Raw genomic sequence first — 20,466 nt, forward strand, 5'->3', positions numbered from 1 at the left:
TGATCTTCCTCACCACATGGACAGGCTGGTGATAGTGCCAGTCTATATTTCTTGTATATGTGAGCATTGAGCTTGTTGTGCCCCGAGTGAAGCCTGACCAGCATCACTTGTTCAGACCGATCAATGAGATGAAAATCATCTTCCTCTATCCTTGGTCTCGTTAGTGCCTTGATGATGGTGACTTTCTCCTTGTAGCTCACAGGTATTGTTGGTTGTTCTGACTGAGCTCCTAGCTAAGCTAGTTGGTCTGCCTCTTCATTGCCTGCAAGTCCACAATGGGTGGAATCCACTTAAGTGCTACTTCGCAGGTTATACTCAGGCTCTGCATTCTCCTGGCTAGCTGCGGAGCTTTATTGTTGATCAGAGCTTCCATGACCGACAGTGCATCTGTGAGAAAGACGGCTGAGGAGCTTTCTTCTGCCGAGTCTTCAGTCATTGAGACGGCCTTCATGACTGCTTCAGTCTCCGCCTTGTTATTGCTGCAGTGTTTTCCTGTGGATGCATGTAGTGTTTCTCTCTTGCCAGATGGTGTATACAATGAAAACTCCGGCTCCTCCATCTTTGATGGCGCATGTGGCTCATCCATCTGTATAGACACGAGTCCATGTTTCCGGAGGATAGTCTTCATTGATAATAGCCAGTGTGAGACTCTTCCGAATACCTTCATCCTCTTGCTTCCCGCGGTCAAGATGAGGAACAGCAAGTCTCACAGCCACTGAAGGCAGATCATTCGCTAGAGGGTTTATAATGTCTATATTTATAATGTTCTCTACCTAGGGGACTCGTTGGTATGTTCAGCTCAGTTTTGAACTCTCGATTGAGTTTCTTTGCCTCGTGAACGAAGCTGCTACGTTTGAACCGATTTTTGGTGTAGCCATCTAACTTGGCTTTCATGGGATGGTCTTGAAAAGACCTGAACTTCTCTGCTTTGCATGTCTCCTGTCTTGTAACGGCTGTGTACCTGTTAGCTTCTCCATGAAGGAGATTGGTGTAGACTTTGTAGCATATGTCATGATCCGCAATGCTTGGTTTTGAACCTTGTCTAGAGCCGGTTGGTTAGTTTTGGCAGTAGTGGACCAAGCAGTTGAGCTATACTCTAAATGGGGTCTCACTCTTCCCTGATGTATTGTCTTGAGTATGTGCTCATTTGCTGTCTACGTTGTTCCAGAAAGTTTACGCATCAAGGCAAGCTTCCTACGGACCTTCCCTTCTGCTTGGCTAATGTGGGGTCTCCAGGTTAGCCGTTTGTCAAAGGTCACTCCAAGGTATGTTGCCTTGTCTGCATCAGTCAGCGAAGTATTTCCCATCTTGATTTTACCCGCCCTCTGCTTTGACGACTGGGAGAATAGTGTGGTGGACGATTTCTCTGTATTGATCGAGACACACCAATCCTCAGTCCAAGCTGAACGTTTGTTGATGGCTTCTTGCATCCTATGTACGACTGTTGTGGCATGTTCTTCCTTACACCATAACACCAAGTCGTCAGCGTAAAGAGCAGCCTTAACTCCTTTCGGTAGTTCAGACACCAGGTCATTAATGAAAAGCAGGAAGAGTCTAGGGGATAAGACTCCGCCTTGTGGGACACCATGACGCAACAGGAACTTCCTACTGCTGGCATGTTCTAAGCTGACTCTTGGTCTCCTGTTGTCGAGGTATGACTTAATCCACTTCAGCATGTGACCTCCTACTCCACTTGTCATCAGTTTGATGACGAGTCCATCAGTCCAGACTTTGTCGAACACTCGCTGCAAATCAATCCATGCTGTAAGCATGACTTTCTGCTATTGGAAGGCGTTATCTATCTCTTGCAATAGGTAAGTGGTCTGGTCCTCAGTGGAGCGGAATTGTCTGAAGCCAGCTTGCTGTGTTGCGAGTAGGATGTTAGTCTCCATGTACCACTTCAGACGTGCATTCACAATCCTCTCCATGGTCTTTCCAACACAGCTGGTTAGACTGATTAGACGATAGCTTGCAGCCTTCTTTGGATCCTTCCCTTTCTTATCGATGGGGACCATGACTGCCTCTTTCCGTATCTGTGGAAGTAGTCCTTGTGTCCAGCTGTAGTTGTAAATTTCCTGGAGTTTGCAAATTGCTTCAGTGCCTAAATGGGTCAGTATTTCATTTGTGACTCCATCTTGTCCAGGAGACTTCTTTGTCTTCAACTGCCTAAGAGCTGTCTGTAGCTTATGAAGTTTAAGACTCTGTTTCATGCATTCTGATGTCACTAGACTTGTCTGCCTTTCCCTTTTTTCTCTCCGGGCGTCACTTTGCCGTTCCCATTTGATGGGGATGTTGAAAACATCTTTGTAGATGGAGGCAATTGTTATTGCCGCTTGTTTACCCATCAACAGTTCACCATTCTCTTCCAAAGTTGTTGAGCCTCTCCCTGTGTCTTCATCGTTTAGCTGTCTCGTCAATCTACATAGCTTTTGACCATCTCGCTCTAGGTTGAGCGAGGCTGTTTTGTTTCTCCAGCTCTTCCTCTGTGCTTCCAGTTTGTGCCCGAGAAATTTGGCTTTGGCTCGCTGTAGACAAAGGTTACTTTCTTGTGAGGGATTGTTTTGTGCTTCCCCTCTGGCTTCTGATAGCTTTGCCTGTAGATTCTCCAACTCATCACTCCAGTAGGGCTTATAGTCCTTTCTTGCTCCCCTTGGAATGGCGCTGTAAGCAGCCTTTAGTATACTGGCACAAAAGTCTTTGACAACTCGGTTGATGCCTCTACCTTCCATTCTGATGTCTTTACAGAGCTCATCACTCAGACTTGGGTAAAAGGTCCATCTGGCCTTCTTGTAGTTCCATCTGGGGATGTTGGATGAAGTAGAGGCTATACGGTCCATAGTAAGATGGACTGGACGATGGTCGCTACCTCCTAGTTGTTCATCAACTTCCCATTTGACATGTCCATGTATGTCATCAGTACATAAGGTAAGGTCAGGGGTTGACGTTGTTCGCCAGCTTCCGGAGTAAAAAGTTGGCAGATTGTCCAGCTTGTTGATGAGGTTAAGCTTGTTATCTTCTTGCTAGGTCTCCACTTCCTCTCCACGTTTATCCAGGTGGTCATATCCCCAGCTTTGTGAGTGACTTAGTCTCCTACAATGATGAACCTGGTTTCATCAGTTGCAACTTTGTCCAGTGACAGAGCTCTTGTCACTTTGAGGGTATATACTCACAAGTTTCAAGTTGAACTCATTCTTTCTGAGGCTCAGAACTTGGAACTCGGAGTAATCTATATGCAATGTTGGTCTGGACAGCACTAATGTTATTCCTGACCAATGTCATGATGCCTCCTTTTCGTCTGCCAATTATGTCACAGCGAAAACACTGGTATCCTCTGACTTTGAAGGATTTCTCTGGTTGCAGGCGAGTTTCCTGAATGCAACAGACATTGATGTCTTTCTCATGGAGGATATGCTCCAGTTCAGCCTTCTTGTTGAAGACATCCTCCGCATTCCAATGCATCAACCTGAAAAGCTGATACTGATTGGTTCTCCCCCAAGAGGGATAATTTGAACAATCTTGGTAGAAGACCACTAGATGATGCTACATATCAAATAAGACCTGTGGTTTTGGACAAGAATATTTTTTAAAGTTTTTCCTTTCGGTTGCCATGGCAACCAGAGTTCTGTATGGAATTCAATTCTTTGAACAATTTCTAAAGACCATCAAAGGAACATCCCTGTGAAGCTTCATCAAAATTGGCCTGGTGGTTTAGGAAGAGATGTTGTTTAAAGGAAATGCAAGCAGCAGGTCAATTTTTCATCCGTCGTTTATATGACTGAAAAATTGTTGAACAAGAGCTGTCTCCATAGGATGACACATGCCCCCGATGGCACTTTGAATGAATAGTTATGGCCGATGTTAGAGTTTAGGACCTTTGACCTACAGACCTGGGTCTTGCGCGCGACACGTCGTCTTACTGTGCCACACATTCATGCGTAGTTATTTTAAAATCCATGCATGAATGACAAAGATATGGACCGGACACGCCCATCAATGCACTATCATGAAATATGACCTTTAACGTCTAAGTGTGACCTTGACCTTTGAGCTACGGACCTGGGTCTTGCGCGCGACACGTCGTCTTACTGTGGTACACACTCATGTCAAGTTATTTAAAAATTCATCCATGGATGACAAAGATATGGACCGGACACGAAATTTGCGGACAGACTGACAGACCGACGCGGACAGACGGTTCAAAAACTATATGCCTCCCTTCGGGGCATAAAAAGACGTTAAACCCGAACACATACACACAAACACAATTTTTCATACTCAATACATACAAATGCTGAATGCCAGCAGCAGGAAAATCTACCACACTCATTGCAGACAAAGGATGAATGCCAGCAGCAGGCCAATCTCCCATACTCAATACAGTCAAAGGCTGAATGCCAGCAGCAGGGCAATCTTTCATACTCAATACAGATAAAGGCTGAATACCAGCAGCAGCTCAATCTTCCATACTAAGTACAGACAAAGGATGAATGCAACCAGGTCAATCTTCCATACTCAATACAAAGGATGAATGCCAGAAGATCAATCTTCCATACTCAATACAGACAAAGGTTGAATGCCAGCAGCAGGTCAATCTTCCATACTCAATACAGACAAAGGATGAATACAAGCAGGTCAATCTTCCATACTCAATACAGACAAAGGCTGAATGCCAGCTGCAGGTCAATCTTCCATACTCAAAACAGACTAAGGATGAATGCCAGCAGCAGGCCAATCTTCCATACTCAAAACAGACAAAGAATGAATGCCAGCAGCAGGTCAATCTTCCATACTCAATACAGATAAAGGCTGAATGCCAGCTGCAGGCCAATCTTCCATACTCAAAACAGACTAAAGATGAATGCCAGCAGCAGGCCGATCTTCCATACTCAATACAAAGGATGAATGCCAGCAGCAGGTCAATCTTCCATACTCAATACAAAAGCTGAATGCCAGAAGGAGCAGGTCAATCTTTCATACTCAATACAGACAAATGCTGAATGCCAGCAGCAGGCCAATCTTCCATATCAATACAGACAAAGGATGAATGCCAACAGCAGGTCAATCTTCCATACTCAATACAGACAAATGATGAATGCCAGCAGGTCAATCTTCCATACTCAATACAGACAAAGGATGCATGCCAGCAGAATGTCAATCTTCCATACTCATTGCAAACAAAGGCTGAATGCCAGCAGCAGGTCAATCTTCCATACTCAATTCAGACAAAGGCTGAATGCCAGCAGAAGATCAATCTCCCATACTCAATACAGAAAAGGATGAATGCCAGCAGAAGATCAATCTTCCATACTCAATACAGACAAAGGCTGAATACCAGCACCAGGTCAATCGTCCATACTCAATTCAGACAAAGGCTGAATGCCAGCAGCAGGTAAATTTTCCATACTCAATGCAGACAAAGGCTGAATGCTAGCAGTGGCAGGTCATCTTTCCATAAAGGCTGAATGCCAGCAGCGGCAGGTCAATCTTCCATACTCAATACAGACAAAGGCTGAATGCCAGCAGCAGGTAAATTTTCCATACCCAATGCAGACAAAGGCTGAATGCCAGCAGTGGCAGGTCATTTTTTCCATAAAGGCTGAATGCCAGCAGCGGCAGGTCAATCTTCCATACTCAATACAGACAAAGGCTGAATGCCAGCAGCAGGTCAATTTTCCATACTCAATGCAGACAAAGGCTGAATGCCAGCAGTGGCAGGTCATTTTGCCTTAAAGGCTGAATGCCAGCAGCGGCAGGTCAATCTTACGTACTCAACAGACAAAGACTAAATAGCAACAGCAGGCCAATTTTCCATACTCAATACCTCAAAGGCTGAATGCCTTTTTATTACGGAAATTTAATGTCTGGTCAAAGTCACTGAGAATACCTTTGTCATCAAGTACATTTCAACATCAAAAGCTTTATCGATAGTTAAATACAGTGTACCTAACTTCCGAAAACCGAACCTTCTGAAAACCGGAAACCTTTGAAAACCACACGAAACTCAAGGTCCCGATTTTTTCTGTTCTTATTTCTATATATTTTTAGCTTCTGAAAACCGGAACTTCCGAATTCTGAAAACCGGAGGATTTGTGAAGGACCGTTTATATTTCAATACTAAAATTGACTTCCGAAAACAGAACAGCAAAATTTTTGCTGGGTTAAAAGTGTCACCTGTTAATCCAAAAATGCTGTCAACATGTTCTTTTGTTTACCTATCAGCGGCCCGTGTTTATTTTGACACGTAAATAATCACAATGATCATAAGATGCAAAAGTAAGGAAGTAATTAGCGATAACTTTCATTTGTATTCAATTTATGAAAACGTGATAAATTAAATATCTTAGTGTGATAAACTTTTTTAATGTTTGAACTAAAGAAAGATAGGTGTTTTAGTTCATTTAGTTACATCGATTAAACTATGCATTGTCAACATTAATGAAATGTTGATGAACTCCGAACTCCAAAGATGGTAAAATGTAAGTGGAAAACATTTGCGTAAATGCTATTATTTAAGATATGTTGTTTGTTTTTATATTTGTTATTTATGTTTTCATTATCCTTAATGTTTATAATTAATTAATTAATTAATTATTTATTTTTAATAAAATTGTAAAATTAAAAAGCATAATAATCTCCTACATCCTACGTGTAAGAAAACAACTCTTGTGCACCAAGTCCACTTTGCCTACAAACTTTCAAACTTCTGAATTCTGAAAACTTCCAAAAACCGAACTTTTAGGCTGGTCCGGAGGTCGTTCGGTTTTCGGAAGTTACACTGTACCCAGATAGTCTTGTTATAATAGAAAATATTAATCAATTCTTAAACAAGAGGACCAATGCTCACCTAAGAACAGCTAGAACAAGGAACTTTGATTCGACCGGTTGACCTATTTTTTGACCCAAGATGACCCATATTTGAACCTGACCTAGATTTCATCAAAACAATCAGCAGGATCAAATTTCATGAATATCCAGTCTTAAGTGCAGCCCCTAATGCTTACACAAGATATTTCTTTGATTTGACCAGGTGACCTAGTTTTTGACCCAAAATGACCCAAATATCATGAATGATCAAATATCATGAATATCCAGTGTAAAATGCAGCGGCTGTTGCATACACAAAGTTTTTCTTTGGTCTGACTGGGTGACCTAGTTTTTGACCCCAGACGACCCATATTAGAACTTGACCTAGATTTCATCCAGACAAACATTGTGATAAAATTTCATTAAGATCCAGTGTAAAATGCAGTCCCTATTGCATACACAAGGTTTTTCTTTGATTTGACCTAGCAACCTAGTTTTTGACCACAGATTACCCATATTCGAACTTGACCTAGATTTCATCAAGGCAACCATTCTGAATTTTATGAATATCCAGCGTAAAATGCAGCCCCTATTGCATACACAAGGTTTTTCTTTGATTTGACCGGGTGACTTACTTTTTCACACCAGATGACCTATATTCGATTTTGACCTAAATTTCATCAAGACAAACATTGTGATCGAATTTCATGAAGATCCCGTGTAAAATGCAGTCCCTATTGCATACACAAGTTTTTCTTTGATTTGACCTAGTGACCTAGTTTTTGGGTCATCTGGGATCTGGAACTTGATCTAGATTTCATCAAGGCAATCAATCTGACCAAATTTCATGAAGATCAATTGAAAAATACAGCCTCTATCGCATACACAAGCTAAATGTAGACAGACAACAGACATCGAGCGCTCACAATAATTCACAAGAGCATGTGAGCTAAAAACTGAGTGAACTTACTGTAAATCTGTACAAGTTCTCTCCTTTATACTGGTATTACATTGTGTTCATTGCAACTAGTGTTAAACTGTGTAACACTGGTTAGACACTGACAAAAAATAAGACTAACAAAGAATTATGCAAATGTATTATCATAGTAACATGAACTCTAATTAATTATAACAAATACAAACTGACGACTGATCTGGTGCAAAATATGGTTAAAACTTGCAGAACAAAATTGATCATGTAATAAATAATGTTGAAAAACAGGTGCCAAGAAGAGTTTATATAAGAGTCCATGTGCTGTTGGTGAATATATTAACAACAGGTAGAGTTCTGTCCTGTCTGTGAACTGACTGAAAACAACAGATGAAGTATCAAACTTTCTACTGACAAAATCAATTTAGTAATATTGCGAAATCTAACACTGTCATAACTGGTGCTCTGAACAAAACATCTGGATTAATCCTTTAAAGAGATACTTAGGTGATTTTTTTTTTTTTTTTCAAGAAACAGATCAATGATATATTTAGTCCATTTTACTTACAAAATAATAGGAAAATGAACAAGGCTATTTCCTGCTGTTGTGGGTGCTATAATAATGAAGATAGGTGAAATAGCCAAAACATCCAATCCATATTTAGACCATCAAGTATCTTTACCTTGTCGGAAAGAAAGTGGAAATGACATTTTATAGCAACTTTCAGTTACTGTTGTTTTCCTAACCTGGAAAAGTCAGGTTAACAAGGTTATGGAAATTGTGCATGCACAACACCCAATGAAGAAAATATCTATCTTATGCATGTCAATAAAATGTGAGAAATACCATTTATACAATAAATAAAAGGATTTTAACTTTTTGTCCAGTATTTCACATGTGTATCTCTTTAAACTAAGTGAATTTTATTTTACCTTTCTTTCAGTATTATTGAGCTAATTCAGGACAGACAAAAACAACCTAGCATAGTGATCATTCCTACAGGATCTTCTGTGGTAATTTAGTACTTTATGACCTGTCACCAATCCAGGCTAAAATTGTAGCAACATAAGCTCAGAAGAAACTGTAATTTGTAAACTGTCAGCATTGTCTGGGCAATTCTTTTTACAATAAACCTAGGTATGAAATGATTGTCTCAGTATCTTATTTTGAAATAGTTGTTTTATCTTTCCACTACAAGAAACAGCCGAAATGAATCTATGATACAGAATAGAATTTCTTTTTTAAAGTTCTGGAAGAGACTCTGATCAAGGGGAATGACCATTCAATTGGAGTTATGCATGGAAGAACTTGAACACATGAGATTCTGAACTGTTGAACAGGTAACCGTCAATTTGACATTAATTACGAAATAATGTCAAATTAAAGTAGCTGATCAATTCACCATCAGGGAGATAGTATAACACTCCCAACACTGTCAGAACTTTTCCCAACACTGGCAGAACTTGTCCCACACTGATGAAACTTGTCTCAACATTGTCAGAACTTGCCCAAGCAATGTCAGAACTTGTCCCAACACTGGCAGAACTTGTCCCACACTGATGAAACTTGTCTCAACACTGTCAGAACTTGTCCCAATGCTGTCCAAATTTGTCATAACACTGTCCAAACACTACCAAAAATTGCCCACACACGTCCAAATGCTAATGGAGCTTTCCCAACACAGTCAGAACTTGTACCAACACTATCAGAACTTGCCCCAAATCTGTCAGAACTTGTACCGACACAGTCGGAACTTGCCCAAACACTGTCAGAACTTGTACCAAAACTATCAGAACTTGCCCCAAATCTGTCAGAACTTGTACCGACACAGTTGGAACTTGCCCCAACACTTGTCAGAACTTGTACCGACACAGTCAGAACTTGCCCCAACAGTGTCAGAACTTGTACCGACACACTCAGAACTTACCCCAACAATGTCAGAAATGTCTACTCTCTACCCTATTTATGGTGTTAAGAATAAAGAAAATTCTGGCTCTTTATAACTAAATTGATAATAACAAAAGTACAAAAAAAAAAAAAATGAAATGAAACAGAACAATTTATCTCAATTAAGGTTATAAATTGTTACAAATACAATTAATTATATAATATATCCATGTGCAATAAATAGATCTAACATTTATATATAAATGATGTTAACTGTTCACACACACACACACTCGCAGAAAATACTGCATACAAAATAATCTATAACAAAATACAGTAAAAATTTAGAAGAAATCATAGAAGTGTGGTCTATATGTAGGTTGGATATTCTTCTCATGTTGCTTTTTTTATATCTGAAACACCACTAAATAGCATATTTAAGATGTGAACAAAAACCAAAACTTGGCTTGTGAGTATCTGTCTATACTTCCCCATTATCCAAAGTCAAAAATGAAATACCAATTTACAACAAGACTTAAAAACCTTAAACATTATTTTAATAAAACAGGTATACTGTTGTTGTACATGTAGAAATAACTTATGAAAGAGTCTTTATATAAAACCTGTAAGGTATATACCTCAGACACTGAATACATGTTCAAACAGAAGAGTTACTTAAAACTAATACTGCTCACTGTATCAGTAATATTTTTGCTAACTTTAACAGTCCTGTTCCTAAATTCAACATATTCTTCATGAAACAATAAACTACTTTTGAAATAGTGCATGCCTCCAATACTGCTTCATTTGATGGAAGTGGTAACTTATATATAACATCTAGCTAAATGTTTGATCAATTTTTTTGTAACCAAATCCTATTGACCTTTGACCTCTGAGTGTGATCTTGATCTTTGAGTAAGGGGCATTAGAAATGTAAAATCTAACCTAAAGCAAGATGTTACTATTGCAATGCTGAAAGGTAGCTGAACAGCCTCATCTATAAATGAGTAGGTCATTTTTACCATTTTTGGTATTGCTATCAAAACCAAGAGTCATAATAAAGAAAACAGCAAACAGAGGCATTTATTGATTAAGGCATGCTCAAATAATGGAACAGCTTTAAATGACTTTCTGGGAGAAAAGAGAGGAAGTAGATCTAGATAACAATGCATACAGAACTGGTATAATACAGATTAATAGCACTTTTATAAGACAATGGTTTACATACACAGCAATGAGGTGATAACTAAAGAGAGCTCATGCACAAATAAAGAGAGATAGCACTTTGATGATCAGATCTGGTAATATTTCTTCCATATCCATGTACATATGAAATATCCATCAATGTCAAATAACATACCAGTTTTTACTTTTTGGAGGTATTTTTGCATGGGTATTATCAATAGGTGTACTGGACAACATCTTAACTTTAGAAAGTAAATAGAAAACAATGACGAGAGATGTTGTACAAAAATGAGCATTTTGGCATTGATATACTCAACAATCTGAACCATCTCAACATACCCACAAATTGTTGCCCAACTAGCTGTTGCACTGGATACTACAAACATTTCTAAAACATTATCTGTCTTCATTTTAAGCCAACAATGATCAGCAGTGAAATAAACAAGTTTTTGGGGTCAATGCTAAAATCTTTGATAAAACAAGAGGACCATGATGGTCCTGAATCGCTCACCTCTTCCCACATGACCAAGTTTTGAGTATGACGTCATTATTTGACATAGTGACCTAGTTTTTGAGGTCATGTGACCCAGTTTTGAACTTGACCTAGATATTATCAAGATAAAAATTCTGCCCAATTTTCATAAAGATCCACTGAAAAATATGGTCTCTACAGAGGTCACAAGGCTTTTCTATTATTTGACCTATTGACCTAGTTTTCAAAGGTATGTGACCCTGTTTTCAACTTTAACTAGATATCATCAAGGTGAACATTCTCACTAATTTTCATGAAGATCTCATGAAAAATATGGCCTCTAGAGAGGTCACAAGGTTTTTCTATTTTTACACCTACTGGCCTAGTTTTTGACCGCATGTGACCCAGTTTCGAAAATGACCTAGATATCATCAAGGTGAACATTCAGATCAATTTTCATGAAGATCCATTGAAAAATATGGCCTCTAGAGAGGTCAAAAGATTTTAATAATTTTAGATCTCCTGACCTAGTTTTTGACCGCAGTTGACCCAGTTTCAAACTTGACCTAGATATCATCAAGATGAACATTCAGACCAACTTTCAAACAGATCCCATGAAAAGTATGGCCTCTAGAGAGGTCACAAGGTTTTTCTATTATTTGACCTACTGACCTAGTTTTTTAAGGCACATGACCCAGTTTCAAACCTGACCTAGATATCATCAAGGTGAACATTCTGACCAATTTTAATGGAAATCCATTCACAAGTATGGCCTCTAGAGAGGTCACAAGGTTTTTCTATTTTTAGACCTGCTGACCTAATTCATCTGCACATGACCCTGTTTCGAACTTGACCTAGATATCATCAAGATGAACATTCAGACCAATTTTCATACAGATCCCATGAAAAATATGGCCTTTAGAGAGATCACAAGGTTTTTCTATTATTTGACCTACTGACCTAGTTTTTGATGGCACGTAATCCACTTTCAAACTTGACCTAGATATCATCAAGATGAACATTCAGACCAATTTTCATACAGATCCCATGAAAAATATGGCCTCTAGAGAGGTCACAAGGTTTTTCTATTATTTGACCTACTGACCTAGTTTTTGAAGACACGTGACCCACTTTCGAACTTGACCTAGATATCATCAAGGTGAACATTCTGACCAATTTTCATGAAGATCTCATTAAATATATGGCCTCTAGAGAGTTCACAAGGTTTTTCTATTTTTAGACCTACTGACCTAGTTTTTGACCGCACGTGACCCAGTTTCGAACTTGACCTAGATATCATCAAGATGAACATTCAGACCAAATTTCATACAGATCCCATGAAAAATATGGCCTTTAGAGAGGTCACAAGGTTTTTCTATTATTTGACCTACTGACCTAGTTTTTGATGGCACGTGACCCAGTTTCGAACTTGACCTAGATATTATCAAGGTGAACGTTTTGACCAATTTTCATGAAGATCTTGTGAAATATATGGCCTCTAGAGAGGTCACAAGGTTTTTCTATTTTTAGACCTACTGACCTAGTTTTTGACCGCATGTGACCCAGTTTCCAAGTTGACCTAGATATCATCAAGATGAACATTCAGACCAACTTTCATACAGATCCCATGAAAAATATGGCCTCTAGAGAGGTCACAAGGTTTTTCTTTTTTTTGACCTACTGACCTAGTTTTTCAAGGCACGTGACCCAGTTTTGAATTTGACCTAGATATCATCAAGATGAACATTCTGACCAACTTTCATAAAGATCCAATGAAAAATGTGACCTCTAGAGTGGTCACAAGCCAAAGTTTATGGAGGGACGGACGCACACACGGACGACGCACACCGCATGATCACAAAAGCTCACCTTGTCACTTTGTGACAGGTGAGCTAAAAATAGAGATAAAACATTGCCTGAAAGCTTAGACACTATGTAGCATTAATAGAATATCTATGTGTACAGAACTACCCAAAAATTAACAATTTTGAAGCAAATCAATCAAAATATACATACAAATAGCAGAGAAATATCATTTAATATAGTGCCTTCTTATATCTGAATCGGAATATCTACATGTCTATGAAACATAGAATGTATAGACAAGCACTTTTACCAAGATCCAATTTATTTAAACACTTACAAGCTTGAAGGTTTTTTTTGTCTAACCTCCATCCGAAATTTTTAAACATATAACAAACACCAAGTTACAGAATGAAAGTACTTCCTTGTTGAAAAATCTCTTGCTGCTGGAGGAATATTGTACACAATCTTTTGTCAACATCTACTACTTTTCATTCTTAATGATTAACTGTTTTCTTTAATGTTTGAAGTTCATATTCCAATTTGCTGACATACCAATATTACATCTTTTATTTGTACACTTTTGAATTCAGTGTCACTGAGCCTTTTGAACTATCTACTGTTCAACTTCAGTCTAGATTTTGGAACAGGTCCACATGGACCCCGGTGGAGTAAGTGGGTCAGACAGAAAGATGGAAATAAGAATGTACATAAACACAGCTGACACTAGTATTCGTCTTCATCTCCATTAGCTTCCTCCTCAGGTGGAGCAAAACCATCCTGCAACAATAAATTCATGACAATATATCTGAAAGGTGAATTTTCCAATGATCCATGCAGGCTGATCATCGTCTGCACTGTTCGCTATTCAGACTATTTTCAGTGAACACTCCTTCAAATAATAAATGGTACTGCCCAAATTGAATGATAGACTAGTCCATTTTAGAAATTTAGCAGGTTAAATGTTAATTCCAAAGACAACTTTTGCCACTTATATATGTTAAGGTAACACAATGAAACTTACTGCAATTATTAAGGGGACAAAGCTATAAACTTTTTTCTGTAATAATGAGTAAAGGTTTTCGTAATTTTTGTAAATTAAACTGTTTTAAACAGCAACATGTAAAGGACTTCCATTCTAACATAAAACTCCTTACATAGTGCTTACAGTAGCTAGTTTATTCATGCTGTGGATAATTTTATCAGGAATGTGGATCTGGCAAGAACAGCTAATTAGATTAGCATGTGTTCATGGCTTTCAATTTTTATGACAAAATAAATTATCATTTTGTTGGAATTAAAATTCAGTCTATAAATAGTCCCTAACAGATATTAATGATTTCATAGTATGCACAGCAATTTGTTCAATAAGTATGGCTATCAATATTTTCAGCTAGATATAAACAATTCTCAGGCTCTAACTTTGATGCATATATCACTTACTTCAGTTGCATATAAAATTTCCAAAATGCGTTTATTAGAATCTGAGTGTTCATCCTCCTGACATATAATCTCGATATCTCGAAGTTTACCAAAGTAGAAATCTCGCTCCTTCTCTAAACCGTCTACAGTAAACCGTAACTCAGACAACTGAAAACAGAAAATGTTGTTGATGTGTACTGACTAAAGCAGACTGAAATTTACATTTAAACCAAGACTTTCACTTTCTTTCATCTCAGTTCAACTTTGACTATGAAAAACTATAAAACAATTGAAGCAATCATTAATTCTGGGTACTGCAAAACAATAAGATCTATCATATATGAAATGCTTGTTATTCATAATGTGCATATTTTCTACCAACTTCAAGAGAAAAAAATTTTGTTCAAAAATTACTAATTATGAACTACCTATCTCCTTGCAAAAAGCACAATCAAAAACTCAAACCATCTAAACAGACTGCAAAATAATAACCTGGCCTTCTAAAGCATGAAGTTTAGGTATGCCAAGATATACATGCCGGCTGTATGGGACTTGACCGTGATTTGTGTAGGTATTTTGATGCTGGACGTTAAGAAAAAATATTTCAACCATCTTATATTTGCCTTTAATAGTTAATATATGTTTACTTAGTAAAATTCCAAAGAACAGTCAAAAGGGGATAATTTGGCCAAATACATGCCAGAGTTATGGGATGACCCAGTGAGGTAGTAATTGATCTAGAAAAAGAAAAAATAAGTTTCAAATCTATATGCCTTTTAGTAATAGCTGTATGTACTTGCACGCAAAACTTTAACCGAATTTTCAAGTCCAAAAGGGGGCATAATTTGGCCAATGAGGTCGAGTTATGGGATTGGTGCTATCAACTAGTTTTATAACCCGAAGACATGTGAAGTTTCAATTCAAATCTGCATTAGTTTGGAGATAGTAATTGCATGTAACTTTAACCAGAATTTTCTAAGTCAAAAGGGGGTAATTTGCTCAAAATACATGTTAGAGTTATGGAACTTGACCAGTGAGGTTGGTAATGACTAGAAAAAGAATAATAAGTTTCAAAGCATATGCCTTTAAATGATGCTGTATGTACTTGCATGCAAACTTAACCAAGGTTGACGCGACGCGACGCCGACGCCAGGGTGAGTAGATAGCTAGATATTCTTCAATAGTCGAGCTAAAACTCAAACCAACTAAACAGACTGGCAAAATAATATACCTGGCCTTCTAAAGCATGAAGTTTAGCTGTATCGCCCGAAGCATGATGACTATTGACCGGTGCTGGTTTCTGGGCTGGAGCCCGTTGTGGAGCAGCTGGACTTCTCTGTGTAGTTGTGGTTTTACTGCTGGCTGTTACTGAAAAAATATAACCAGACCAATCTTATCCATTTGCCACTTTTAATAGTTTTATACATATTTTTTTTTTATATTTATGTGAAAAGTCCAAGTGTTAAATCACATAACATTTTTTTAAATCTGACTTACAAATATAATTTTCTGACTTTCACAGGTATTGTACTCTTTTTCTGGTAATGAGGCACAGTGAATTGATATCTGATAAAAAGTAGTGAATAATCAACTGCAATATAACTATTCACAGAACACCATTTTCACAAGCTCAAAGTTTAATTTTGAACTTTAATTTAAATTACCTTTAAATTCTGCCTCTTAAATTGTCTAAGTCCTCTAATGTAAGCAGCCTAATCATTTAGTAATATTTAAATGGATAAAAGAAAATCAACAGATTTCTGTAAAATCATTAATGAAACATGAATCAATTTTTACCTTTTGAACCACCTTTTGAAAGTTGAGACATTTGTGATTTAGGTTTCTGTGCAGCTTTACCAGATGATCCGAGCTGCTGTCCGTCTCTAGCACCTAACGCATCATACTCCTGTCCTTGGTAGTTGGCATCAAAAAACTTCTTGAACCATTGAACAAACTCAAAATTGTCTTGAAATTTACCTTTTACCAATCGTTCTACTGGTATAATCTGGAACAGCAACGATAATAATTCCTGAAACATCTTCGTATTGTATAATGCTGTACATATACATACTTGGTCAACCATTAAAACATTTATTTTATTCTGAAGAAAGGCCATACAAAATAAAAATTCTGCACTGTTTTTTAAGTGTTATAATATCGTTAACTTTAAATAAGGTACTAAAGCAGAGCATGAAAAATCTCTTTAAAGGTATTTAGTTAGAAACAGACAGATAAACATTCTTCCATTAACCAGATCTTAACACAATTAAAACTGAAAGTTCCAAATAAATCTGATGCTAAAGCCTCAATTTTACAATAACAGGTAATTGTAACTGTCTATATTGTCTTGTCACGATGGTAGCTAAGATTCATACATTGTGAAATGGAATCTATCTAGTCCAAACTTGTTTGTATCAATTAACAAGCTCATCTTTGAAAGATTTATTTTCTTATTAAATCTGACAAATTTTGAAACAGCTCAGCAGGTTTGTCTTGTCTACACTATACTTGAACTGCTGGTCAGCCAAGCCTAATGTTTGAAACAAACATGTAAATTGTAAAGCTTTATTATATCAGACATTTCTTAAAACAGGTTTGGTTTTCAAATCAGAAATGTTTTGGATCCTAAATGATATTTCCATAATACAGAGAAAAGAACAATATTCCAGACCACAATTTGTTAAAGAGAAGATTCTTGGATTAGAAAGGTTCCAATGTATAAGTAACCAAAACTTTGTCTTGTTATCTAAAAATATACATTTACCTGTATTCAAAACAAAATATAAGCTATTCTCAAATATATTGAGCACTAAACATATCAAGAAAAGAAAGCAGAACTATTTAACACAACGAAATATTACATTTATTATCAAAAGTGAATCTTTGTTAAAGCATACAGAATGTTCTTTAAAACTGTTGGTCTACAATTCATTGTAATATAAGAACATAATACATTGTGCTAAATAGTATGTTAATAATATCAACTGTGCCACCATCAAAGTTACAACAATATACCAACACCAAGATTGTATCTTGTACTGAAAGAGCTCCATTACCACTTAATACCAAAAATATGCATGTTAATATAAGTACTTGAGAACTGAACACCTTTCTTACTGTCTTGCAACCTATGATACTGTATAAGCAATCACTTGGTGAGTGAATATCTTTTATAGTAAATGCATCTTTCATAACTGACCTATGATGTAAGAAAAGTATTCTGAGAAGGATGTTCATTTCATGAATTGTTGTCTTTTTTTCTCTTTCAATTGTAGTTGTGGATTAAGAAAAGAACATTTGAAGATTTCTCAATTTTTAGTTTTGGAGGCCATGTTTTTGACAAATCCCGATAATTTTAACAATCTTAATAAAGGTCACATAAACACATGCATGAAGTTACTCTGAAGTAGGGCTAGTGATTTAGGAGTGAGTGATTAAGGAAGATATCCCCAATGCATGTGCTAGTCCAGGTGAGCTAAAACATGGAAAAAGAAAAAAGAAAAAAATTGAATAAAGGGAGATAATTCAAAAACTAGGTACGGTAGAGATATGGTTCTTTGACACTGCACTTCCTGTCAATGGACTCTATCATTTTGTGAAGTTTCAATGAAATTCCATTAATACTTTTCAAGAAATGCTCCGGTCAAGCCTTATATTGCATAATAAAGGGAGATAATTAAAAAACAAGAGGGCCAAGATGGCCCTAGTTCGCTCACCTGTGTAACATGCCATAACAGTGTAAACATGTTTTACCTAGTGATTTTATGGAGACAAATATTCTGACCAACTTATATTAAGATTGGACCAAAAACGTGGCCTCTTGAGTGTAAAGAAGCATTTTCTTTGATTTGACCAAGTTACCTAGTTTTTTTATCCCACATGACCCAGATGCGAACATGTCCAAAATTTCATGAAAACAAACATTCTGACAAAGTTTCGGGAAGATTGGAGCAAAAAAGTGGCCTCTAGAGTGTATACAAGCTTTTCTTATGATTTGACCTGGTGACCTAGTTTTTGACCCCACGTGACCCAGATTAAAAATCGTCCAAGACTTCATGATAACAAACATTCTGACCAAATTTTATGAAGATAGAATCAAAAATGTGCCCCCTAGGGTGTAAACAAGCTTATTCTTTGATCTGACCTGGTGACCTAGTGACCCACATGACTCAGATAAAAATTCATGCAATATTTCATGCAGACAAACATTCTGACCAGGTTTCATGCACATCATTTGAACAAGAGTTGATTTGACCTGATGACTAAGTTTCTGACCCCATATGACCAAGTATCAAACTTGGCCTAGAAATCATCAAGATAAACATTCTGACCAAGTTTCAAGAAGATAGGGTCATAAATGTGGCCTCTAGGTTGTTAACAAGCTTTTCCTTTGATTCGACCCGATGACCTAGTTTTTGACCCGACATGACCAAGTTTCGATCCAGGCCTAGAGATCATCAAGATAATCATTCTGTGCAAGTTTGTATCAAATCAAAGCATAAATGAAACCTCTATATGGATGAAAGGGCCAAAATAGAAAATTTTGCCCCTTTCAGGGGCAGCAACTCTAGAACCCATGAAGGAATCTAGCTGGTTTTCAAAAGGAACCGAGATCGTACTGTGACTTAAGTTGTGTGGTTAAAATCAAATATAACATGTCACTTCTATTGTGTTCACAAGGTAAAAATGAACAAATTTTAACTCTTTCAGGGGTAAATCGGGGGCCGTAACTCTGGAACTTATGATTGGATCTGACAGTATCATCATGGAATCCAAGATTTATTGTTGCTGAAGATATCTTGCAGTTTGTATCAAATCAAACCGTAAATGAAGTCTCTATATGGCTGCAAAAGCCAAAATAGCAAATGGTCATAACTCTGGAACCCATGATAGGATCTGGCCAGTTTTCCAAAGGAACCAAGATATAATGCCAATACAAGTTGTGTGCAAGTTTGATTAAAGTTGATTGCAAAATGTGGTCTCTATCATTTTCACAAGCCAAAAATAGCAAATTTTGGCCCTTTAAGGGGCCATAACTCTGCAACCCATGACGGGATCTGGTCAGTTTTTGAAAGGAACCGAGATATTATGCCATACAACTTGTGTGCAAGTTTTATTAAAGCCGATCACAAAATGTGTTCTCTATCGTGTTCACAAGCCAAAAATGGCAAATTCTGGCCCTTTAAGGGGCCATAACTCTGGAACCCATGATAGGATCTGGCCAGTTTTCGTAAGGAACCGAGTTATCATGCCCATACAAGCTATGTGCAAGTTTGATCAAAATCAAATACAAAATGTTGTCTCTATCGTGTTCACATGGAAATTGTGACCAGACGGACGACAGACGAAGGGCGATCACAAAAGGTAGCTAGGTAAAGTAGAGTTATGGTTCTTTGACATTGCACTTCCCGTCAATGGCCTCTATCATTTTGTGAAGTTTCAATGAAATGCCATTAATACTTTTCATTTGACCTTTAAACTCCAAGTGTGACCTTGACCTTTAAGATATTGACACGGGTGTTGTGCGCAACACGCCATCTCATGGTGGTGAACAATTGTGTTAAGTTATTTTAAAATCCCACAATCAATGACAAACTTATGGTCCGGACAAAGAAATCCAGACGGACGCGCTGACGCACGCATGCACATACACCGAACAGCCATTTGGACAACTATGTCTTCACTCCCTTACAGGCTGGACAAAAATCTTTCACGTTAGTATACAAGAAGATGTGCTTGTCATACAAAGCAGGGTGTTGGATGAATCCCGAGCTGTGAATTATGTCTAAACTAGAATGTGTCTGTAGGACACAGGGTGTGCCCTACTGGTACATTTGTCACAAATAAGGGGCAATAATTCAAATGTTTGCAGTCTTAAGGGGGTATAGCCTCAACAAACATTTTATATAAAGGATTCATTATTCTGGGCCATATACATTTTGAGCTATGAACATCACAAAC

The 20,466-nt window shown here is 37.6% G+C and overlaps 1 protein-coding gene across 4 annotated transcripts in view; it reads right to left on the reverse strand.

Annotated features, from left to right (window-relative positions):
* Positions 1–7,884: 7,884 nt before the first annotated feature.
* Positions 7,885–20,466, reverse strand: part of LOC123524483 (microtubule-associated protein RP/EB family member 1-like) — a 51,521-nt gene continuing 38,939 nt past the window's right edge. For all 4 annotated transcript variants that reach the window (XM_045302714.2, XM_045302713.2, XM_045302711.2 and 1 more), the window contains 4 exons: positions 16,303–16,510; positions 15,737–15,873; positions 14,527–14,673; positions 7,885–13,863 (listed from right to left, as the gene is read on the reverse strand). In XM_045302714.2, coding sequence (XP_045158649.1) covers positions 13,810–13,863; positions 14,527–14,673; positions 15,737–15,873; positions 16,303–16,510 — 546 coding nt within the window. In that variant the 3' untranslated portion in view covers positions 7,885–13,809. The remainder of the gene's footprint in view (positions 13,864–14,526; positions 14,674–15,736; positions 15,874–16,302; positions 16,511–20,466) is intronic.

Source organism: Mercenaria mercenaria, chromosome 3 (genome assembly GCF_021730395.1).
Source record: "Mercenaria mercenaria strain notata chromosome 3, MADL_Memer_1, whole genome shotgun sequence".
NCBI lineage: Eukaryota > Metazoa > Mollusca > Bivalvia > Venerida > Veneridae > Mercenaria > Mercenaria mercenaria.